The sequence below is a fragment of the Episyrphus balteatus genome, chromosome 3, assembly GCF_945859705.1.
Source record: "Episyrphus balteatus chromosome 3, idEpiBalt1.1, whole genome shotgun sequence".
NCBI lineage: Eukaryota > Metazoa > Arthropoda > Insecta > Diptera > Syrphidae > Episyrphus > Episyrphus balteatus.
The window spans coordinates 75,235,805-75,257,465 of record NC_079136.1 but is presented as its reverse complement, the minus strand read 5'-3'; the positions used below and the strand labels follow the sequence as shown (position 1 = coordinate 75,257,465).

Sequence of the window (21,661 nt, the reverse complement as noted above, 5' to 3'; positions counted from 1 at the left end):
ATTTTTTCCAAAGAAATGTATGTGTTTTTTCTCTTTATTGCCTCTCTTGAGAGTACATAAATTAACATTTCTTATGAGAAAATGTGAATCAAATTTTTTTCTAATAGGATTTTTTTTTAATGGATGAGAATGAAAAGATAGATGGATAAAGTAGGCTTCCCAAAAAGGAGCAAGAAGGAAATTAAAGTATGTACTTAATTTTATTACGGTAACTCTCGCTGCACTTGTTTTTATTATTGTTTTTAAACTGAAGGTAACTCTTTGTTGTGTGATTAATTTCTTAAGATTTCCTTAGGAGAAGTGGCTCTTTTGTTCATGATGATTAAATTGCGATGCTATTATTAAGTGTTTTCCTATGTGAATACATATTTGATTGAAAAAAACACATGTGGTTTAGGTTCCTACAAGGTTAATAACTTTTAAAATTTAAAGCAAAACTGTGAAAGTGCTAGGAAAAAATTGTTTCAGTATTTTTTTTTTTTAAAGCATAGAATGGAAAAGAAAAAGATTTCGGGATGAAAAATAGAAAACACCGTAAGATTATAACTACTGCCGAAAATAAACAAAAAACCAATATTACAACTTTTTGAAGCACAACACAGCGTTAAACCGGCAACACAGCGTAAGAACTCTGACTTATTTTAGTGAAAATTATGTAAACTTTTGACAATCAACAGATGCAGAGCTGTATTTTGAAGATCCTTTTTTTTTTGGTAACGAGGATTAGACTGCGAACGTTAAAAAAAAAACACAAATACCATTCTTAGTAAAATCTATCCAAAAATTTTTCAAAAGTTGCATCAAATATAAAATGGTGTGTGAGGTGATTTCTTTTTCAGAACACAAATAGTACTTTTCAGACCTTTCTCAACTAACCTTGATAATTCCACCAAATTACATCACTTCATTTCGTTAGCTCACACTTAGCTAAAAAATTATAACACAAAAAAAAATTGTTTCAAATAACCAACCTCAAAAAAATAAATTTTTTTTTTTCAGTGTAAAAATTGTCCTCTTTGCACTTTTTTTTTTTAATTAAACATGCAATGCTCACACCAGTGGATTTACTTCTAAACTATAAATTTAAAAGGTCACTGTGGTGTATGCGTAATATTTTTTTTTTTGTGAGGTGAATAAAAAAATATGCTTTTATAATTTTTAAACTAAGTGTACGATAGCTATTTACATATTTCAAATAACGAACCTCTTAAAAATCAAAATTTATTTTTTCAGAGTAGAAACTGTCCTTTGTTGCACTTTTTCTCAGTTAACCATGGTAATTCCAACAAATTGCATGGTTTTTTTTTTCGTTAACCCACACTTAGTTCAAAAATTATGACCGATTAACTTTCTTAAAAATCAAAATTATTTTTTTTTCCAGTGTAAAAATTGTCTTTTTTACACTTTTTCTCAATTAACCATGGTAATTCCAACAAATTACATCAATATTTTTCGTTAGCCCACCCTCAATTTGAGGCGCAATACCCACACCAAAAAAGGTCACTGTGGTGTATACGTACTATGTTTTTTTGTGAGTTGCTCTATCCTGGACTAAGAGTGGACAAACGAAATACAGCGCAAAACTAACAATTTTTACACTGGATAAAAAAAAATATTTTTGTATATTTGCAAAAAAATAATTCCGTTATAATACTAGAACTAAGGGTGGTTTAGCGAAAATCGAACCAGGCAGGTTTGAAAAAAAAATAGTATTTGGGGGTGTCAACTTCACATAGCCGCGATTGTTTGGGTCGGACCGGTCGGCCCGCTCTGCAATAAGGCGTAGGAGAGCAATATATATATAAAGTTTATAATGACATGTGGCTCAAAATGCGGAAATCCAAATCCTCGACATTCGCAATCCCTAAAATTCAGAAAACTTGAAATTTAAAAAATTCAAAATCCCGAAAGCCCATTACCCCGAAAATTCAAAATACCTAGAATGCTGAAAACGCAAAATTCCGAATGGGATCCCCAAAAATTATATAAATGAAAAATGTTTGTGTAAAATTTTCATCAACATCATACTCTAAAAGTTTCGAATTCGTAAAAATAATCCTAAGTGAAAAGTTCTTGAAAGTTTTTTTCAAGAATTCTAAGAGAATATTTTTAATTTAATATTATTCAAAATTAAAAAAATGCTTTTAAATTTGTTTTTTTTTTTTTTTTTTGACCTCCAAATTTTGGAATTTTTTTAAATTTCAAACATTTTTCAAAAATAAAATTGGCGCCAACAAAAGCCAAAAATTAATCGACAGACAAAAACAAAATTTCACAAAATGCATTGGCTCCGTTTTCAAAAATTTGAGTTTTAAAGAAAAAAAAAATTAAAAATATTTTTAAAAAATTCAAAAATGGGTTTTTTGACAAGCAAGCCTTATTTTTCGGTTAGTAAAAATTTATTGGAGAAAAGAGGTAACATAAAAAAATTACCTACTGGAAATTAACGAAATAACTATTTGCACCAAAATCATTTCTGCCTCAGATTTGTTTATTTTTATAAATGTAACATGAACATGAAAACATCGAGGAAAATAAAAATAAATAATCTCCTTGGAGCTTGCACGTACGAAGAGAATAAACTTGTGTATTGTTTTTTTCACCTGCGCAAAAGGACAAAAATAAAAAAAACCGCCTTGCGTCGTCACGCGCCCCGGCCCGACCGGTCGCGACCGTTGTGTAAAGAAGTCTACCGATTGCGTCAATTCATAACAATAAAACCACAGCAGTAATACTTTTTTGTTGCCTCTTTTCTCTCACACATTATTTAACTAACAAGGGTTGTTTGATTAAAATTAAGAACTAATTTCCCTTAATGTATAGTCCAGGAAATTTGTTGGGATTTTTTGAATCCATATCCGGCGATCGATCGATCGAAGCGCTAAACTCCGATCATAGTGGCGTATTTCATGATTGTTACCCTCTATTTGTAATTATTCAATGCTTCACTTTTATAAAAACTTTTTTTGCACTCGCTTGATAATAATACAATCTAATCACTGCAGCGCGCTGGGTTAGTTAATAGTTAATTTGAAATTTGTCAAAAAGTAAATTTTCACTCTGATACAAACGCCCGAAAAGATGTTTAATTTCAAAAACATATTTGTTGATCATACAATCAATTGAGTAAGCACAAATTTTTTTAAGGTTTGATTTATTATTATATTTTTCTAAAAAGTGTTAGTAATATTGTAAATGTCTGTTGAAAAAAAATTCAAAGTCTTGATTTTTTCCAAAATCCCACACTTAAGGACAACCTGGTCAGCAGACTTGTTAAATTAATTTTATCCATGTGTTCGGTATATTTATTTATATTCTATAACTTACTCAATGACTAATAGTCATTGAATAAGGTTTGATCTTCTTTTTACCAAAAAAAATTGTATCAATCAATGTATCTTAGTTATTTTAAGCCAATTGTAAATAACAAGTTCAATAAACCAAAATTGAAATTGAAAACCCTTTTTCTCACTTTTATCGATAACAAGGTATTTCTTTCAAATAAAACTAAAGTCTCTATTGGATTTTGTTTTTCATCTATCTAATCTAATTATTTCTCTCAAAATTGAGCCTTAGGTGTTTGGTAGAATCCTTTCGTCCATAATATAACAAAATTTCAGATTGTATCCAAAATCCATTTTTTAATGTAGTAGGTAGTCCTATATGAGAGTAAAGTGTTTAAATAAAAGCAGTGTGTTAAAATTAAAATAAACCCCAATTTTAAAGTATCTTAGTTCAAAATATTACAGATGTGTTGATTGCTCCTCATTTAAATTTGAAAAAAAAACTAAATTGATGTTTGAAAAAAAAAAATTTTTTTTTTACTACAAATTTTGACTTATTCCACTTTTATATGTAACAGACTCATATTTTATTGCAGGTTGATTAAGTAGATTAAATCATACACCTTCATAGGCACATATCTATTATTTAAGACGTAAGCTTCAAAGTTTTAAGATATCCTTTATTTAAATGACTGCGTATCTAATGAATTTTCTTCAAATGTAAATACATATACAGACATCTATGCCCTTCGCATACATTTTCATACCTCTAGCACCTACTACATGTAATAAATTCAACATTGAACATAATCTGTTTATATACAATATATGTCTATATAAACAGACATAGATACATTACATACATATAGAAAACTTCTATTTTAAATGAACATAAAACTTAAGACAGCATTTTTTATTGAATACCTATAGAATAGTATAGGCATGGCAAATAAGAGACTCAAGAGAGAGTGCCCAATAGCTTTCCAGCCATTTGGGGAATGAAGAAACAAATCGCAGAACTAGCTAGTATCCATAGACAAAACAAATTGGAAAAAAAAATGTTGCAATAGCGACAGATATATTTTTAGTTACCTAGGCTAGGATGTGTATAACAGCAGTATTACCGTACGTTAGATTTTTAATAGATACCAAAATCAAAGACTCTGAATTTATTATTCCATTTGATTTAAAATCACAAATCGGTTTTAGGTACGTTTTCATTTTCATTTTCATTTTTTTTTTTTATTTTTTTTTTTTTTTTTTTTAAACAGAAATTTTTTTTAATCCAAACTTGTTTATAAAAAACGTCAAGGATATTATTAGGTGCCACCTCGTTGAAACTTCATTTAAAATTAAAATCCTTCTTAACTCTTTATTAAGTGTTAATTCTGAATCCTCAAAAAAAAAAAAAAAATTATTTTTTTTTTTAATGTGTCCATGATTCCTTCCAAACATAGAAAAATATTATATTCAATGGAATTCAATTGAGTGCAAGTGGTAACTCTGATAACAGTATAGAAGGAATATAAACTGTCTAGAAACAACAATGCGCAAGTGCGGGAAAAAGTGTTTGAATAAGTAAAAACCTAAAAAAAAAAAAAAAAACAAAGCCTATTTCGTTTTAAGTTTCTTAATTCGCCATACTAAAGTCCACTAGGTAGGTACATATCCATTTCAATTTTGTGTTTACCGGCAAAAAAGGTTAAAGTTCTCAAAAATTCTTAAAAATCCATCATTAGCCAGTAACATTATAATATTTCAAAATATTTTTTATTTTTACCTTATAAAATGCCCTATTTACAATCATCAATTTGTAATTAAAAAAAAAAAAACACTTTCTGAAACGTTTTAATAGCATAGGCACATAATATTATTATACGTTATAAACACATGAGCTAACGACTATTTAGGAGTAATGTAATATAATGTAAGTATAACAGAAACTGAAGCTATATATATATATATATATCAAAAAAAAAAAAAGAATAACGATAGCTTTTAAGTTAAAATGTTTACGACCGCAATAAGTAATGGAATATCGGCGGCTAAGACGAAGCTTAGAAAGAATTCCAACTTAAACTAAAATTGCGCAGAATTCGCAACCCTCATTTCAACCTTTCACTTTACTTTACTTTACACCGCCGCCACACACCACTACACCCACTTCGACCCCCCCTTTTCCTATATCTCCCCAAAACACAACACACATTTTATATAGATATATAGGACACAACTGAGCGCTTTTTGTGTGTGTTATTTTTCTAACTTGAAAAACTCTCCTCCGACATGTAATAAAATTGGGGATGAAGAATATACACAAAAAAAAACTATAAAGCCAAACTATTTTTTTTTTTTTTTTTTTTTTTTTTTATGAAATTGCTGGCGCTCTATGATGTTAAGGAAATTATATTATAAGGATCATCCTAAAGCAAAAAAACAAAATTTATATATTTTCCAAAAAAAAATCATTTATGTACCTAGACAAGGTTTCTATACATGTTCTAAGGAAATTAAAAATAAATTCTGTATAGATACTTTCAGAACCAAGACTAAAAAAGTACGCTAGGAATACATACTTAAGATGATCCTGATTTATTGAAGATAAAAGAAGAAATAAGGATACCTAACATATTTTATATCTTAACACCCACCCAATAGAGAAATTCTATATACTGTATATCTATCTAGATACAAATATGAATATAGCAAATAAAACCGTCTGCTTAAATAAATATAGATATATATGTATGTAAATATGTATAAACTTAACACTTATTTGTTTTTATATAAAAAAAAAATATTATACATTTGATTTCTGCGCCTCCTTAATATTTTTTTTTTTTTTTTTCAAAAGCCTAGGTATTTATTTGTATGATATCTTAGAACCTGCTATAGTAGGTATATTAAGGAGCGTCCCGCTTTGCAAAATCCAATAAGAAAAAGTAAAAGAGATTTCAGATTGACGCACACAACGCGCTTCAGTTTTTTTAGCTACATAGAAATGAATAACAATTGGATACTTCTATATCAGCAGATATTATCTACCTTATAAAAAAAAATACAAAAAAAAAACACATACACACAATTATATTTGTATGAATGCGTATAGGTTTTATATGCGCCTTTTTTGTAAGGATACTCTTTTGGTTGTATATACATTTGCATAGTACACATAAGAATATGCGTTAGAATATGAGAAGTATTAAACTTAAAAAAAAAAAAAAACATGTATTTGTTCACAAATACACTCATACAACTACGTAATGGAAGATTTCCTATTAGGCACATAAAGCTCATGTTCTTAAAACTTCCTGGAAAACTTGGGTTCTGTTATAATGTTAGTTCTATGAAGGTAAATTTTTATTTCCCATACATGCATACCTATTTCTTTTATGATAACAATTATTTGACCGTTTCTAAACTTGGAAACCATTGTTTGGTTATCAATATTTAACATTTATAGAAAACAAGTATTAATTGAACTGAAAGATAGAATCGAATATTCTAACATTTGTTATCCTTGTCATCAAGATATTTGCTGAGGAGGTTAGAAAATGTTAGCGTTGAATTGAGCTTTTCAAAAAACTGCTATCTTTGTCGCTCTTCATTCTTGTTCGAACTATTATCTTATTTCTTATTCATGTACATATAGTTCAAAACATGGTTTAAGAAAAATGATTTCTCCAAAAAGAACTAAAAAAAATCAATTCTTCTTATTTTGCTTTTTAATATATTAACATTCATTCTTCTACAATAAGTTTACTGGTTCACAGAGGAGACACAGACTTGAATAAATATATCCTCTCTATACTCTCTACTACACCAAGGTAACAGTTAAATATATTATGATTTCCAACACAAACTGGGGAAAAATACCTACACCTAGTATACAGAACTAGGAAATCACTGATAAAGTTCTCATCCACAAGGAACGTATGTATCAACATGTCTAAAAAAATCGTTGAAAAAAAAAATCGTTTTGAGAACATGCGCGCCAATGAAAAGCTGCTGTGTGTGCTTCTAGTGCATAAAAAGAAGGATGATGATGATTTTTTAGTGTAGGTTCCCAATATCTTACAAAAAATGTGTTCACCTAGAAGTTGATTTTGGACTGTGCAAAAACCTTATCACATTATGTGCTAGCTATTCTGTGTGCAAACTTGTGTTTTTTTTTTTTTTTGTTAGTGTGTTCTTTTTATTTACATTCAACGAATGAGCTTATTTTATGTGTTTTTACCAACCACCATGGGGTAGTTTTTAGTAGCTACCCCGTCGTCGTCGTCGTCGATGTTGAAATCAAAATTTATAAAAGCTTTCAAATAAACTTACACAGCCCGCAACAGTTCCTGGCTTTCGTTCATTGTTTTAACTCTTTTTAGTTGTTTGAAAAACGAAAAAATGAAAAACCAGGAAAAATAAGGGGAATTTTTTGAACTAGGTACACATACATACACATACAAATACACACAATTAGGTATATGAAAGTTTTTTTTTGAAGAATACTGGAAGACTTTATTATGTTTTAGGTCCACATTTTTAACTGATTCGGCGTGCGTAAAAAATGTGAGTAGGCAACCACTAATTATGTATACACTTGAATGTGTATAGAAAAATAAAAATCTGCAGTTTTTTCTTTGTATAAATTTTATTTTATAGAAATTAGTAAGAAAAACCTAACAAAATAGACAAACATTAAAAATCTCTTTCATATAAGTAGCTTAAAATAAGGTAAAATAATGAGTAAAGCAATCAAATGAGTATGGCTGTGTGGATTGAGCCAAGTAAAAAAAAATTATTGAGGAGAAGGAAATGTATCAATTTATGTACGTACCCTTTTTTAAGGATGTGAAGGAAAAAAGTTAGGCAATTATGATTTTCTTTAAAAACTAATTTGGAAAATAACAAATTGTAAGTTTATTTCAAATAGTTGCATAGGTACATTATGTACAAGTACATACCTACATACATTACAATAGATAAGGAAAAAAAAAAACAAAAATTTATAAGTATAGATTAGTGGATAGATGCGTTGCCTGTAGCCTCGATACTCAAGGTTCGATTGCTGCCCAAGGTGAGCTTTTTCTGAGATTGCATACCTATATAGAATATAAAATATTTAAGTCATTTCCGTAATATGAGGAAAGTAGTCAAAGAATCCGAAATAATCACAATAAAAATAAAAACAGAATACAACTACTTTACCAAAGTGCAAAAGACTTACAAAAAAAAAATAGAGCTAAATTTTCTAGAATTAAGAACCTTTTTAGATAAGAAAGTATCGAAAGGATATTAACAACACTGTGGGCTCTCACCACGAAAGTTTCGTAAAACATACGAAAATTTAAGATAATCATTTCTACTTGCGACCTAGGTACTAATAGGGCAAGTTTGGGATTCGTAAAAAATAAACTTACTAGAAATCAGACATGAGACAAATAGACAAAAGAGAGTGTCTCAAAATTCTGTTTGTACCTACCTAAAGCTACAGCCCAGGGTTGTAAGAAATGATTTTTTTTAATGCATTTGTTTTCCATTACAAATTAAAAAAAAATATTTGTTGTAAATAAAAAAAATAAAAAAATATTTAATGCAAAATTTGCATTAAAACAATTTTTTTTTATTGCAACTGAAAAATATTTGCATTAAAAAAATATTTATTGGAAATAAAAATGTTTTGCATTAAAAATTGTTTTTCTGCATTAAGAAAAAAATCAATGCAAAATTTGTATTTAATATTTTTTTTAATATTCGTCGAATTTCTTAGATGCATTCAAAATTACATTTTCAGTGCAAATATTTTTCAGTTGCATTACAAATTTTATTTTCAATGCAAATATTTTTCAGTTGCAATAACGTTGTTTTTAATTCCAAATGTTTTTCTTTCCAATGAATATTTTTTTTATATTTTTCAGTTGCATTGCAATACAAATTTTTAACTTGATGTATACCTTAAGTATTTTTCAAATATACAAATTTCTGTTGTTTGTCCGACTCGAGTTCTTTACGAATACCAAAATTCGTCATTTTTGCACCCTCCTTTTAGGAGATATTCCAAAAACAAACTATGCACTGAAAAATTGAAATTCCCATAAAATCCCCAAATAACATTTTATTTCAAAATTTAAAACTTCTGTCGTTTGTCCACCTCGAGTTGTTTACGTAAACCAAAAATCATCGTTTGTCGTTCAAAAAACAAATTTTCAAAATTCGTAACAAAAGTTACGCATACACCACAGTGTACATATGTATTGAAAATTCCAAAATCCCCAAAAATTACTTTTTTTTCTTCAAAAATTCAAATTTCTGTCGTTTGGCCACCTCGAGTTCTTTACGTATACCTAAATTTATCGTTTATCCACCCTACGTTAAGGAAATATTCAAAAAACAAAATTTTGTACTGAAAAATTCAAAGTCTCCTAAAATCCCTAAAAATTCCTTTTTTTTAAATTAATTTTTTGAAAAATTTACTATACATATTATAGTAATGTATATTTTTTACACTATCTGAAAGTATAGATTTCAACGAACAACATACCCACCGACTTTTTGAAAAAAAAGCTGATATTTTGACACGAGAGTTTTTGATTGAAAATTAGTGTTTTTTTTTATATTAACTCAAAATAAGGTGGAAAAATAAATATTGTAAATCAAATAAATTACAGTATACATATTTGAGACGGTCAGTTTTCAACAAAAATTTTATTTGAAAACAGATAAAAATAAATAAAATGCACGACTGGGTCGCACGAACTTGCTCTTAGGGTTAAAGTTGCTTAAATTTTTAAGACTTTTTATATAGAAATTTGGCAAAAAAATAAAATAAAATCTAAAATCAAATTGCCCTCCAAAACAAGTATGCAGTTTTGATTGATATACTACACGGTTAAAAATTCTGGAGTATATTTTAATATTTTTTGGGTTACATATAGGTCTACACCAGAAATGTATTAAAATTTAATACATGACAAATATTAAAATTTTTTAGTTAATACAAAATGTATTAAAATTTAATATAGCTGTATTAAAACATAATACAATTTATATTAGAATTTAATACAAAATGTATTAAATTTCAAGTTTTTCATATTAAAATTTAATCTTTTTATATTAATTTCCAAAAAGAATTGTATTAAAAGTCAATACAAAAATATTTCAATTCAATACCAAATGTACTTAAAGTTAATAATATATGTAATCTTTTCCTAAATTCATTACTGAAAATAAATATCATAAATAATATATTAAATAATATATATTAATGGTGATATTATTTTATCTGTTTCACAAACTGTGGCATGTAAAATCTTACTGCCGATCAAAATTCATCTGCAATGTATGCATTTTGCTTCGAAAAAACACATAGCGCTTTCAAATTAGTACAAATTTACAGTTTTTGATTTAATTTTTTTTTAGAAAAGGTGCCTCAAACAATGAATTTTTTCTTTTTTTAAATGGCTGCTGGCGTCCACAGTATATATATTCCGAAATGACATTGGTCGCCAAATTGTCAAAACATGGAAAAAATCAATTTGGCGACCAATGTCAGCTACCGTCATTATTTTAATTACCGACGAAAAATGCACAAAAACCAAAAAACCACGCACACCACTAATTTTTAAAAAATTATTCACCATTTTCCGCGAAGAAACACGAAGAAAATTTGTTTATTTTTAATTTATAATTTTTTCAAATGACATTTTATAAATTAAAAAAAAAAAAAATATAAAAATTAAAGGCAGACCTGGCACGTGTACTGTGGCTGGCGTCGTTTGATTAAAATTTAATATTCTTGTATTACAATTTAATACTTTTTATATTAGTTTTTAATAAATTTGTATTACATTTTAATTATATTAAAATGTAATACAAAAATATTAAAATCTAATACAGTGGTATTAAAATTCAATACAAGATTAGAATTTAAAACACGGAGGTTATTTTCTAATAATTTTCGTGTTACAAAAAATAAACTTAGTACTTAAATATTGAAATTTAATACAAAAAAGATTAAAAATAATTTTAATATTTTGGAAGTATTAAAATGTAATATTTTTTGTATTGAAAATTGCTTTAATACAAGAGCTGTATTAAAAAATATTCCAGAATTTTTAACCGTGTAAGATGCATTTTTAGAAAAAAAATTTCAATATCCTTAGAGCCGTTTTTTAAAAAAAACTAATTTTTTATAAATAATTTTTTGGAAAAAAAGTATTAAAATAAAATTGGTATGCCATTTTGTAGAAATCAGTAATCGACATCTAAAAACAAAATTTCAAAAAAATTCAATCGTTTTCGAAAATTTGATTTTTCAAAAAAAAATTTTCAAACTTTTTAAAAAAAATCAAAAATTATCTTTTTGGAAATTATATTTAAATTATATAAAAAATGCTTCTTCACAAAAAAGTTTCGTTGAAATCGAATAAGCAGTTTCGGAGATAATCGGATTTGAAAAAAAACGGTTCTGTGGCAGGTACCGTTAATAATGATTTTCAAAAAAAAAAATTGTTCATTAAAAGATAGACCTTAGTTTAAAACTAATATTTGAATTTTTTAAACAAAATCGTTAGAGCAGTTTTCGAAATATTTCAATTTTACTAAAATCTTTATATAACAAGTACCGTTATTTTTGTCCAAAAAAATTAATTCCAAAAACCCCTCTGGACTTCCGGGACCCACTTTTTTGGCATTCTCTACCATCGTAATGTCATGGAAAAATGTTATCTCAACTTTTTTTTTGTACGAATGCATAACTTGATATATGAGGCTATGAGAACAATAGTGGCGTAAGCCACAAAAAGGAAGTTTTGAGCTACGAGTGATTTAAGATACAGGGTTTTTCAAAACAACACTTTTTTGAGTGCCATCTTGTTCTGAGTGTATCAAGCTGCATAAATCTATTTTTGTCATAAAGTAGATATATTAAGAGACCAAGTTTTTATGAAAAACTCATTTTTGAAAAAAAACCGGTTACGCCACTATTGCTCTCATAGCCTCATATAGTACCTGTATCGCAAGTAAAAAATCAAAATTTTTCACATAAAATTTGAGGTTATGTGAAAAAATTGTCAATATAGAAGTGGTAGATCTTTTTATAACCTATAACTTCGCCTTGTAACTTTTTTCCATATGACCTGCATAATTTATTATTCCTTTCATTTTTATCATATTCCCCTCCCTTTCTAATGGGTTTTATACTACTATTGTTTTTTTTTTTTCACTTTTTACCGTTTTTGAAGGCTTCGGCCCTGGTCTATAAGAGTTAAAAGAAAAAGATTTTCCTTGTGAATTTATACAGAGAAGAAAGATAAAAAGAGATAGATATATATATATAGAGATAGATAGAGAGAGATAGAATGAGAAATAGATAGATATAGAGATAGTTAGAGAGAGAGAGGTGGAGAGAGAGGGAGTGTGTGAGAGAGAGAGAGAGAGAGAGAGAGTGGGAGAGAGAGAGAGAGAGAGAGAGAGGGAGAGAGAGAGAGTGGGAGAGATCTGTCTATTGAGAAAATAAAAGCGGTGTAGATTTTTAATAAATTTTCAAATACACAGAGAAAAATATGACCCGCTAAAAACTAACAGATTGCCATATTGTTTTACCGTCCATACATTTCATAAGGAAATCTTATTAAAATCAACGATTAATAAGGTTTTTTTAAGGAGATTTCTTATTATTTTTATAGAGAAAATCTTATTAAAATTTGACTGAAAAGTTGATTTTTTTTGCACTTAGCACTAGAACAAAAATCGCGATCAATATTTTCATGGCAGGTTGGTTCAGGTGGTAAGGTGGGCGACTAAAGTTTGAAGTCTCCAGTTCGATTCCCAGCCTGGTCATCTTTTTTTTTATTTTTTTGCAGATTTTAAAACAATAAGGAAAACCCGATTGTTTTAATAAGGTTTCCTTCTTGGATGAAAACCATAGAGAAATCTTATTGTTTTTGTTCTATTTTATGTGGTCTATTTTTCTCTGTGTAGGTATGTATAAATAAATAGAGCGAATTTAGAGGAATGTTATGCTTTTAAAACAGGTAATCGAAAAGAACTATTGGTAAAATATAATGAATCATGTTTTTTTATAATTTACATTGTGTTTTTCTGTATGTACAAATAAATAACTTCCAACATTACTACTACGTACAGAATGCGTGATGGTTAAAGAACCAATTCTAAAAATGTGTGCATTAAATATTTTATTTTAATATTTCTCGAATTTCTAACAATTTGAATATTTGGGCATACATTACCTTCAATATTATGGTTAAAATGTCTAACGTATATTTACTGTACATCCAAATAACAAAATAAAACTATTTTTTTAATGCTAAATATTTTTATTTGGAATGAAAATTTTATTTTACTTTTGAAAAGCAAATGCATTAAAAAGAAAACGATTTTTTACCACCCTGCATCGGATATCTATACATAGATCCCATAACAACCTCTGTCGCAGACGGTTGAGTACGTACTGTTTGCTTTTCAACATCTACCAGACAGTAACAGTACACTTTTCAAAGGTACTATATTGCATCAAAACCCAGATGATACAAAAAATTCAATCATTTCTTAACATGATATCTAATAGTTTCTCTTCAACATAAAATATCAAGATGCATTTTATAAAAAAAAAACTATTCGATTAAATCTTAAAAATACATATATTTTGCTCAATAATTTACAATTAAAACAGACCATTTGTATTTCTTTCACTATTTGCACATCCCAAATAGAAGAAAACCGACATTCCTCACATAGAGACCAACATGCGCGAACTTGAAAGAAAATGATAACTCGGAGTAGGCATAATAGCTTTGCCTTTATAAGTTTGTTTCTTATTCCTTGGGTTTCTTTTGAGGACTTCTTCATTTAAGAGCTTTTAATAAAGCTCTCTATGATATGTGTTATCCTTGAGTTTTTGTTTTGATCTCTTGCATTTTTCTTAATGTGTTCCTTAGAATGCTGCACCTGGCAAAAAATCTCGGTTTTAACTATATTATTTTTTTGAGTGTCCAAAAATACAACCGAGGAAATAAAAAGTATGACTGTGTCGCACTCTCTTACAGAGGCGTACACTGAGCTGCCGAGGCCCAGGGGCCAGGGCCAAAACAATTTTTTTTCTGAATATTTTCTCTTAATCAAGTGCGACATCAAATGAAGTGCCTCTTCTAGCTCTATTCATTTTTATAACTAAAACAAAAAGTTTCTTGGGAGCCTGGTTCCTGAGATTCTTTCTTTTTCTTACATTCCGAAGCCGATATCTATTTTCTGACCAAAGTCTCGAAATTGGTTGTGAATTAAGGATATACCATATCGGCTACGTCCCTCAAAAAGTGTAAGTAGTGCGAAAAAAGTCAATATGGGAGCGCAAACCAAAAGTATAGTAATCTGAATGAAAATTAGGGGCGCTCTAGTCTTTCAAAAGAACTAGGGCTAGAGGGAGGGGCGCAAATGAATAGAATTACGATTAGGGTGCCTTTGTTCTTCATATAGAATATCGTACAAAATTCGGGCCGCATTTAGCGCACCTCAATTCTTCCGGCCCTGGCCGACGACACAGGCTGCGATGATAGTCCGTCTTTAAATGATTCTCTAGCCTAAACAGATATGCCAATTAACATTAAACTTGGTACACAGAGAAAAAAAAAACTCAATATAAAATCAAGTGGAAAAATTGATGTTTAAAAAAAAAAATATTTTTTAACTTTTTATATTGCAAATCGATTTAGTTTTGTTTTCAAATGAATGTGTTATACTTTTTAATTTGAACAATGTAAGAACAATAGCTATGTTTGAGTTTTGATTCTATATGAAACCCGGTATTTACATTTAAAACAAAATGAGTTATGAGTTATTAAGTTTTAAATTGAAAATCATTTCTTCTTGGGCTAAAAACAATATTTAGAATAAAAGCTAAATTTAAACAACTATGTACCCTTATTACCTATGCCATCTGTAGCTCAGTGGATAGAAGTGTTGCTCGGAAGCAAAAGTATTCAAAGTTCAACTCCCGGCTGAGGGAGAGAGAGATTGGTCAGATGTCAAAAAAATCCTTCCAATTTAGGCAATTTTATTGAAAAGCTGACTGGAAAGTTAGGCAACAAAATTTTCCCTAAAAATATAGGAAAGTTTTTTTTGTCAACATGACAGCAGATTGTTTTTAATTAAAGAATTAATTTAGCTAAATTAAATTTATTTGTGTGAAAAACAACTAAAAAGTGTCTCTGATTGGTCAGATGTCAAAAAAATCCTTCCAATTTAGGCAATTTTATTGGAAAGCTGACAGGAAAGTTAGGCAACAAAATTTTCCCTAAAAATTTAGGAAAATTTTTTTTTTTTCTACATGACAGCAGATTGTTTTTAATTAAAGAAATAATTTAGCTAAATTGAATTTATTTGTGTGAAAATTTACTCAAATTTCCGTTCAGAAAATGACGTTTCCTTAGTATCTAGTCCCTAATATTTCCTGAATTAGTTTTCTTTTTTCAGTAATTTTTCAGTTTTTTTCGACGTTTCTGAAACTTGAAAGATCAATTATTGAAGTTTGTTTATTTGTCATTTGAACATTTTGACGGATTTCAAAAATCCCGATGTCGTTTTTTTGCACAAAATCTATGCAGGGTGTCCCACAGTCACCGCCCCAAATGAAAACCATGGATTCCTGAGGTCATTTTAAGTCGAAAAACTTAAGAGGTAATTTTCTCGTTTTCTTCCCGTTTTCGAGTTACCACTGTTTTTATGATTTTTACTCTCTTGTCCTATAACTGGCCTTATCTTTGCCAAACTACGTTTGATTTGAAAGATTTTTTTTTACAACCAATCAAGATTATTACAGTTTAAGTTTGTCTCAAAACTTTTTTTCTGCGGACAACCGTTTCGCCACAATTTTGCATCAAACACATTTTTCTTCGTTTTTAAAGTTGTTTTTTACACTTTCATATCATTTAAGACACAAAAAACACGTTAATGAGTATTAATTTTTTGTGCTTTTTATTAAAGCCCAGTTTATTTCCATAAAAAAAATAAGTTTTATTTCATAAAAAAGGCTACTGAAAGTAATTTAAAAAAAATAAACAAACTGAGTGAATTAAAAAAAAATAATTTTTAAATACAAAATTAATTTAAATGAATTGAAATTTTTTCTGAGCTTTATCTATTTGTTCTTTTCTTAAGCACAATAGCTCAGAAAAAGTTTATTATTCATTTAAATTAATTTTTTATTTAAAAATTATTTTTTTTTTAATTCACTCAGTTTGTTTATTTTTTTTTAATTACATTCAGTAGCCTTTTTTATGAAATAAAACTTGTTTTTTTTTTATGGAAATAAACTGGGCTTAAATAAAAAGCACAAAAAATTAATACTCATTAACGTGTTTTTTTGTGTCTTAAATGATATGAAAGTGTAAAAAACAACTTAAAAAACGAAGAAAATGGTGTTTGATGCAAAATTGTGGAGAAACGGATGTCCGCAGAAAAAAAAGTTTTGAGACAAACTTAAACTGTGATAAATTATTGATTAGTTGTAAAAAAATTAATTGTAAAAAAAGATAAGGCCAGTTAAAGGACAAGAGAGCAAAATCATAAAAACCGTGGTAACTCGAAAACGGGACGAAAACGAGAAAATTACCTCTACATACCTAGATAAACAAAAAAACACACCTTTTGCTTTTGTTAAAAATATTTTAACTTGTTTGTAAAATAGGCAAAACAAGTTTAATTCCGTGCGTCGTGAGTTCAAATCGTATCGCTTGCGTTTTTTTTGATTAAATTTTTAAGACTTTTTATATAGAAACTTGGGAAATGTTGGTATATAAAAAACAAAAAAAAATAAAATTAATTTTTCAAAAAAATAAAACAATATCTGAAATCAAATCGCCCCACAAAACAAGTATGCAGTTTTATTTGATATATAAAGGTGCATTTTTAAAAAAAAAATTTTCAAAATCGTTAGAGCCGTTTTTTAAAAAACTAATTTTTTATAAATAATTTTTTGAAAAAAAAGTTTAAAAATAAAATTGGTATGCCATTTTGTAGAAATCACTAATCAACATCTAAAACCAAAATTTCAAAAAAATTCAATGTCCCGTTTTCAAAAAATTGATTTTTCAAAAAAAAATTTTCAAATTTTTTTTAAAAATCCAAAAATTATTTTTTTCAAAATTTTATTTTTGGCTTATGTTTAAATTATATAAATGCTTTTGTATAAAAAATTTCGTTGAAATACAATAAGTAGTTTTGCAGAAAATTCGATTTGAAAAAAGCGGTCCTATGGCAGGTACCGTTAATAATGATTTTCCAAAAAAAATTTTTTCTTCGAAAGATAGACCTTGTTAAAAAACTAACACTTGAATTTTTTTAACAAAATCGTTGGAGCCGTTTTTGTGAAATTAAACTTTTCCGAAATTTTTGTATGACAGGTACCGTTATTTTTGGTCCAAAAAAATTAATTCCAAAAACTCCTCTGGAGAGCTTCCAAAAACTGCTACATAGCAAGTTTGGAGTCAATCGGTCCATCCGTTTAGGCTCTAGTTCCTTATACTTCCTTATACAGACAGACAGACAGACAGACAGACTGACAGACTGACAGACTGACAGACTGACAGACTGACAGACTGACAGACTGACAGACTGACAGACTGACAGACTGACAGACTGACAGACTGACAGACTGACAGACTGACAGACTGACAGACTGACAGACTGACAGACTGACAGACAGACGGACAGACGGACTTCCGGGACCCACTTTTTTGGCATTGTCTATCATCGTAATGTCATGGAAAAATGTTATCTCAACTTTTTTTTTTTGTACGAATGCATACCTTGATATATAGTACCTATATCGCAAGTAAAAATCGAATTAAAATCGATTTTTCATTCTGTCAAAAATGACCGGGACATTGTTTACGACACGTAAAACGCATTGAGATCGATTTTAATTCGATTTTTTTTTTTGTTGAAAGGAATTTGACACGAGTTTTATTAAAACTTCAAACTGTTATTAAGTTGTAGCAAACCAAAAATCAGTTATGCCCGTCGTACACCTAGCGTTCAACGCGTTCAACGCAAATTTAAAACCTTAAATTCTAATTGATGGTGCTTTCAATTATATTCAAACAAAGAGTTTTAGACAGTTGGAGATCGCTACTAAACGAATTAATTAAAAAGTGTACGTATAGTGGCGTCGTTTTTTTATAATTAATTTGTTAAATTCGCGTTGAGTGCGTTGAGTGTACAACGGGCATTATAGACAAGAGAAGTATAAAATTACATATGTACAGAGAAGGGATTTTTAGAAATTTCAAAAAAAAAAAAAAACTGCATTTAATCCTAACCCGTACAGATTTAGGATGAACACGTCACCAAATTCTGAGAGCACTTATTTTGGTCAGCATATTTCATTTGAAATATTGCTTTTGGTGGAAGACCCTGTATTTGGGTACACAAATACACTTAAAAATAAAAGTCAATCAAAAACATTTTCCATTGGCCAAGAAAAAATCAATTTTTGTGTTAGATGCCTTTTTCACAAATAGATCAATTTTGTATATTTGCAGTTTGTATGGATATTCAAACACTCCCTTGGATTACATTTTTGTTTATTAAAAATTATGACAAAGAATTCTTGACAGTGAAAAAATATTTTTTATTTAAAACAAATAATAAAAAAAATCAATAATATGTATGTGTCTAAACATAAACCGGCTGCCTCGAAAACTCAAAACTCGTTAGATAAACTCCGTTTCTTTTCAAGAAATCGACGTGAATTCCTTATAACTCAAGGTAAGTTAAAGTCAATTTTATGTGGATGTGAAGAAATGTCTGAGTTCTACATATTTTTTTAATCTCGAATCTAAAGTTGAAACAATATTTGCTAAAATAAAAATATGTGTAGATATGTATAGGAAATTACTTACTTTCTTATCACTGCTAAGCTTGTTATAGATAGAACAATTCATCACGGACATCATGGTCACCAATGGCAATCCAACACAAGGAACATATTAGGTATCAAGAGAAACAATTTAAAACATAAAAATACTACAAAATCCAAAGAGCAGGGCCAGGTTCAATCCAAAAAGAGCGTCTTTTATTAAATTTAGTTCAGGCACCTTTTAAAGGTAGTTCTTATCATAAATCATAGAATTTTGAAGGCGTTTTTTAATGAGGAGTGATTTGGGCACGTCCAAATGTGCCTCGTGTTTAGTGTCCAAAAGTGCTCCAAAGGGGGGCTAAAAAATTATTTTAATTTAATCAATATCTTAACCAAAATTATTGTTTAATAACATCAGTAAAAACATAATACAAAGGGTACCGTAAAAGCAACTGAGTCCATTGTGTTCTATATTTTGCGAGATGGTAATTTTAACATATTGGATCTCCACGCATCTTAGTACTTATAATTCCATCAAGCTTTGCAACTCCTGCTGTCATCAAAGCATCTTCTTCTGAGCAGCCGTTAACTTACTCTTGTACTTTTTGTACATTGTCCAACATTGTGAACCGTGTTTGAGTTCTGTACCCACAACTGTGGTTTAGAGCCTTCGTTCAGCTTAGGGGGCATTTTTCACCAACACAAACACCAATACAAACACCAACACAACCACCAACACAAACGACAACACAAACAGACGAACACCTACAGGAAAAGTGACACTAATAACAATACCATTTTCAATACCAATAACAACACTAACAACACCAAGATCAACACCGACAACAACATCAACATCGACAGCAACACAAACACCAATATCACCACTAACACCTACACCAACACCAACAACAACACCAACAACAACAACACCAACAGCAATACCAACTTTGGTGTAGAGCATTCATTCAGCTTAGGGGGCGTTTTCCACCAACGCAAACATCAACACAACCACCAACATAAACGCCAACATTTAAATCAACACGAACACCTACAGTAAAAGTGACACTAATACCAATACCATTTTCAATACCAACACCAACAACAACAACTTTACCACCGACAGCAACACAAACACCAATACCAGCACTAACACCTACAGCAACACCAACAACAACAACAACACCAACAACAACACCAACAAACAACACCAACAGCAACACTAACAGTAATACCAACTTTGGTGTAGAGCCTTCGGACATTTTAAACCAACACAACCACTAACACAAACGCCAACAGTTAAATCAACACGAACACCTACAGCAAAAGTGACACTAATACCAATACCAACACCAACAACACCAAGATCAGCACCGACAACAACACAAACACCAATACCACCACATACACCTACACCAACATCACCAATATCAATACGAAAACCAACAATGACAATAACAACACCAGGAAACACTCACACCAACAAAACCAACAACACTAACACCGACACCAATACCAACACACAAAAAGAAAAACCGACAACAACACTAACACCAATATCACCACTAACACCTACACCAACACCAACACAAAAATTAAGAATAGCAACACTTACACCTTCAACAACAACACCAATATCAATACGAAAACCAACAATAATAACAACAACACCAGCAAACAACATCAGCAGCAGCAATCATACTATTGAAATAAGGAACCACTTCAATAAGGATATTTAATCGCAACAGACGGCGGCGGCGACTCAACCGAGCCATTGATGCAAAATAAACGTTTTAATATTGACAGAATTACAGCACTTGTAATTTTCTATTTATATCGTTAGTAAGAAACAAACTACAAAAATGTTGCCACTGCCAAAATTTTTAGCATTAAAACTCTGTATAAGAAAAATAATACAAATTTCATCTATACTCATCTCACAAATGCGGTAACTCAGTGGTCACGCAATAAACACTCACTACTCACACCTACTTTACCGCCTCCCAATGGAAAATGTACCTGCTGTATAGCACCAATGTGTGCAGTGAACCCATTTTTACAGCTTGAGGACTACGTACCGTTTTACCGATTACGCTACAGTATACCTTAAACTTAAACCTATCTGGTGTGTGAGTTTCTACAAAAAGAAAATGAATTGGAATTTTGAATAACTTAACTAACAAAACAGGAAAAATAAACAAAAATACTGCAAATTAAATTAACGAAATAAATTGTATTACACATATAAACTTAATATAATAATTTAGTATGTGAATTAATTTAACAGCAATATAACATCTAATATCTACACAAACATGATACCACCGATGCGGTGCACCACCTCAATTGAAATAACAAAAACTTTCATCAAATCATACAGCTGCAAGTAACATAAAAAAACGATCATTGATTCGCCTTGCATATGCATAGTCGTTTAAAATTGAAAAAAAAAAACAGATGTACCGAATACAAAAAAACAGATGTACCGAATACACAAACCACTAAAGAG

General features: G+C 29.3%; 2 protein-coding genes across 8 annotated transcripts in view; one reads left to right on the top strand and one right to left on the bottom strand.

The window, feature by feature from the left end:
* Positions 1-21,661, bottom strand: part of LOC129913043 (homeobox protein prospero) — a 99,575-nt gene that overhangs the window by 53,855 nt on the left and 24,059 nt on the right. The window contains exon 1 of one of the 7 annotated variants that reach the window (XM_055991402.1): positions 5,065-5,319. The exons of the other annotated variants lie outside the window; for them this stretch is intronic. The gene's annotated coding sequence lies outside the window, so the exon portion shown is untranslated. Of the gene's footprint in view, positions 1-5,064; positions 5,320-21,661 lie in introns of those variants that run through there. 7 annotated transcript variants of the gene reach the window in all.
* Positions 18,959-20,891, top strand: LOC129915088 (integumentary mucin C.1-like). The gene is made up of 3 exons (XM_055994549.1): positions 18,959-19,061; positions 20,210-20,380; positions 20,452-20,891. Exons 1-3 carry the CDS (start codon positions 18,959-18,961, stop codon positions 20,889-20,891), a joined length of 714 nt encoding a protein of 237 aa, XP_055850524.1.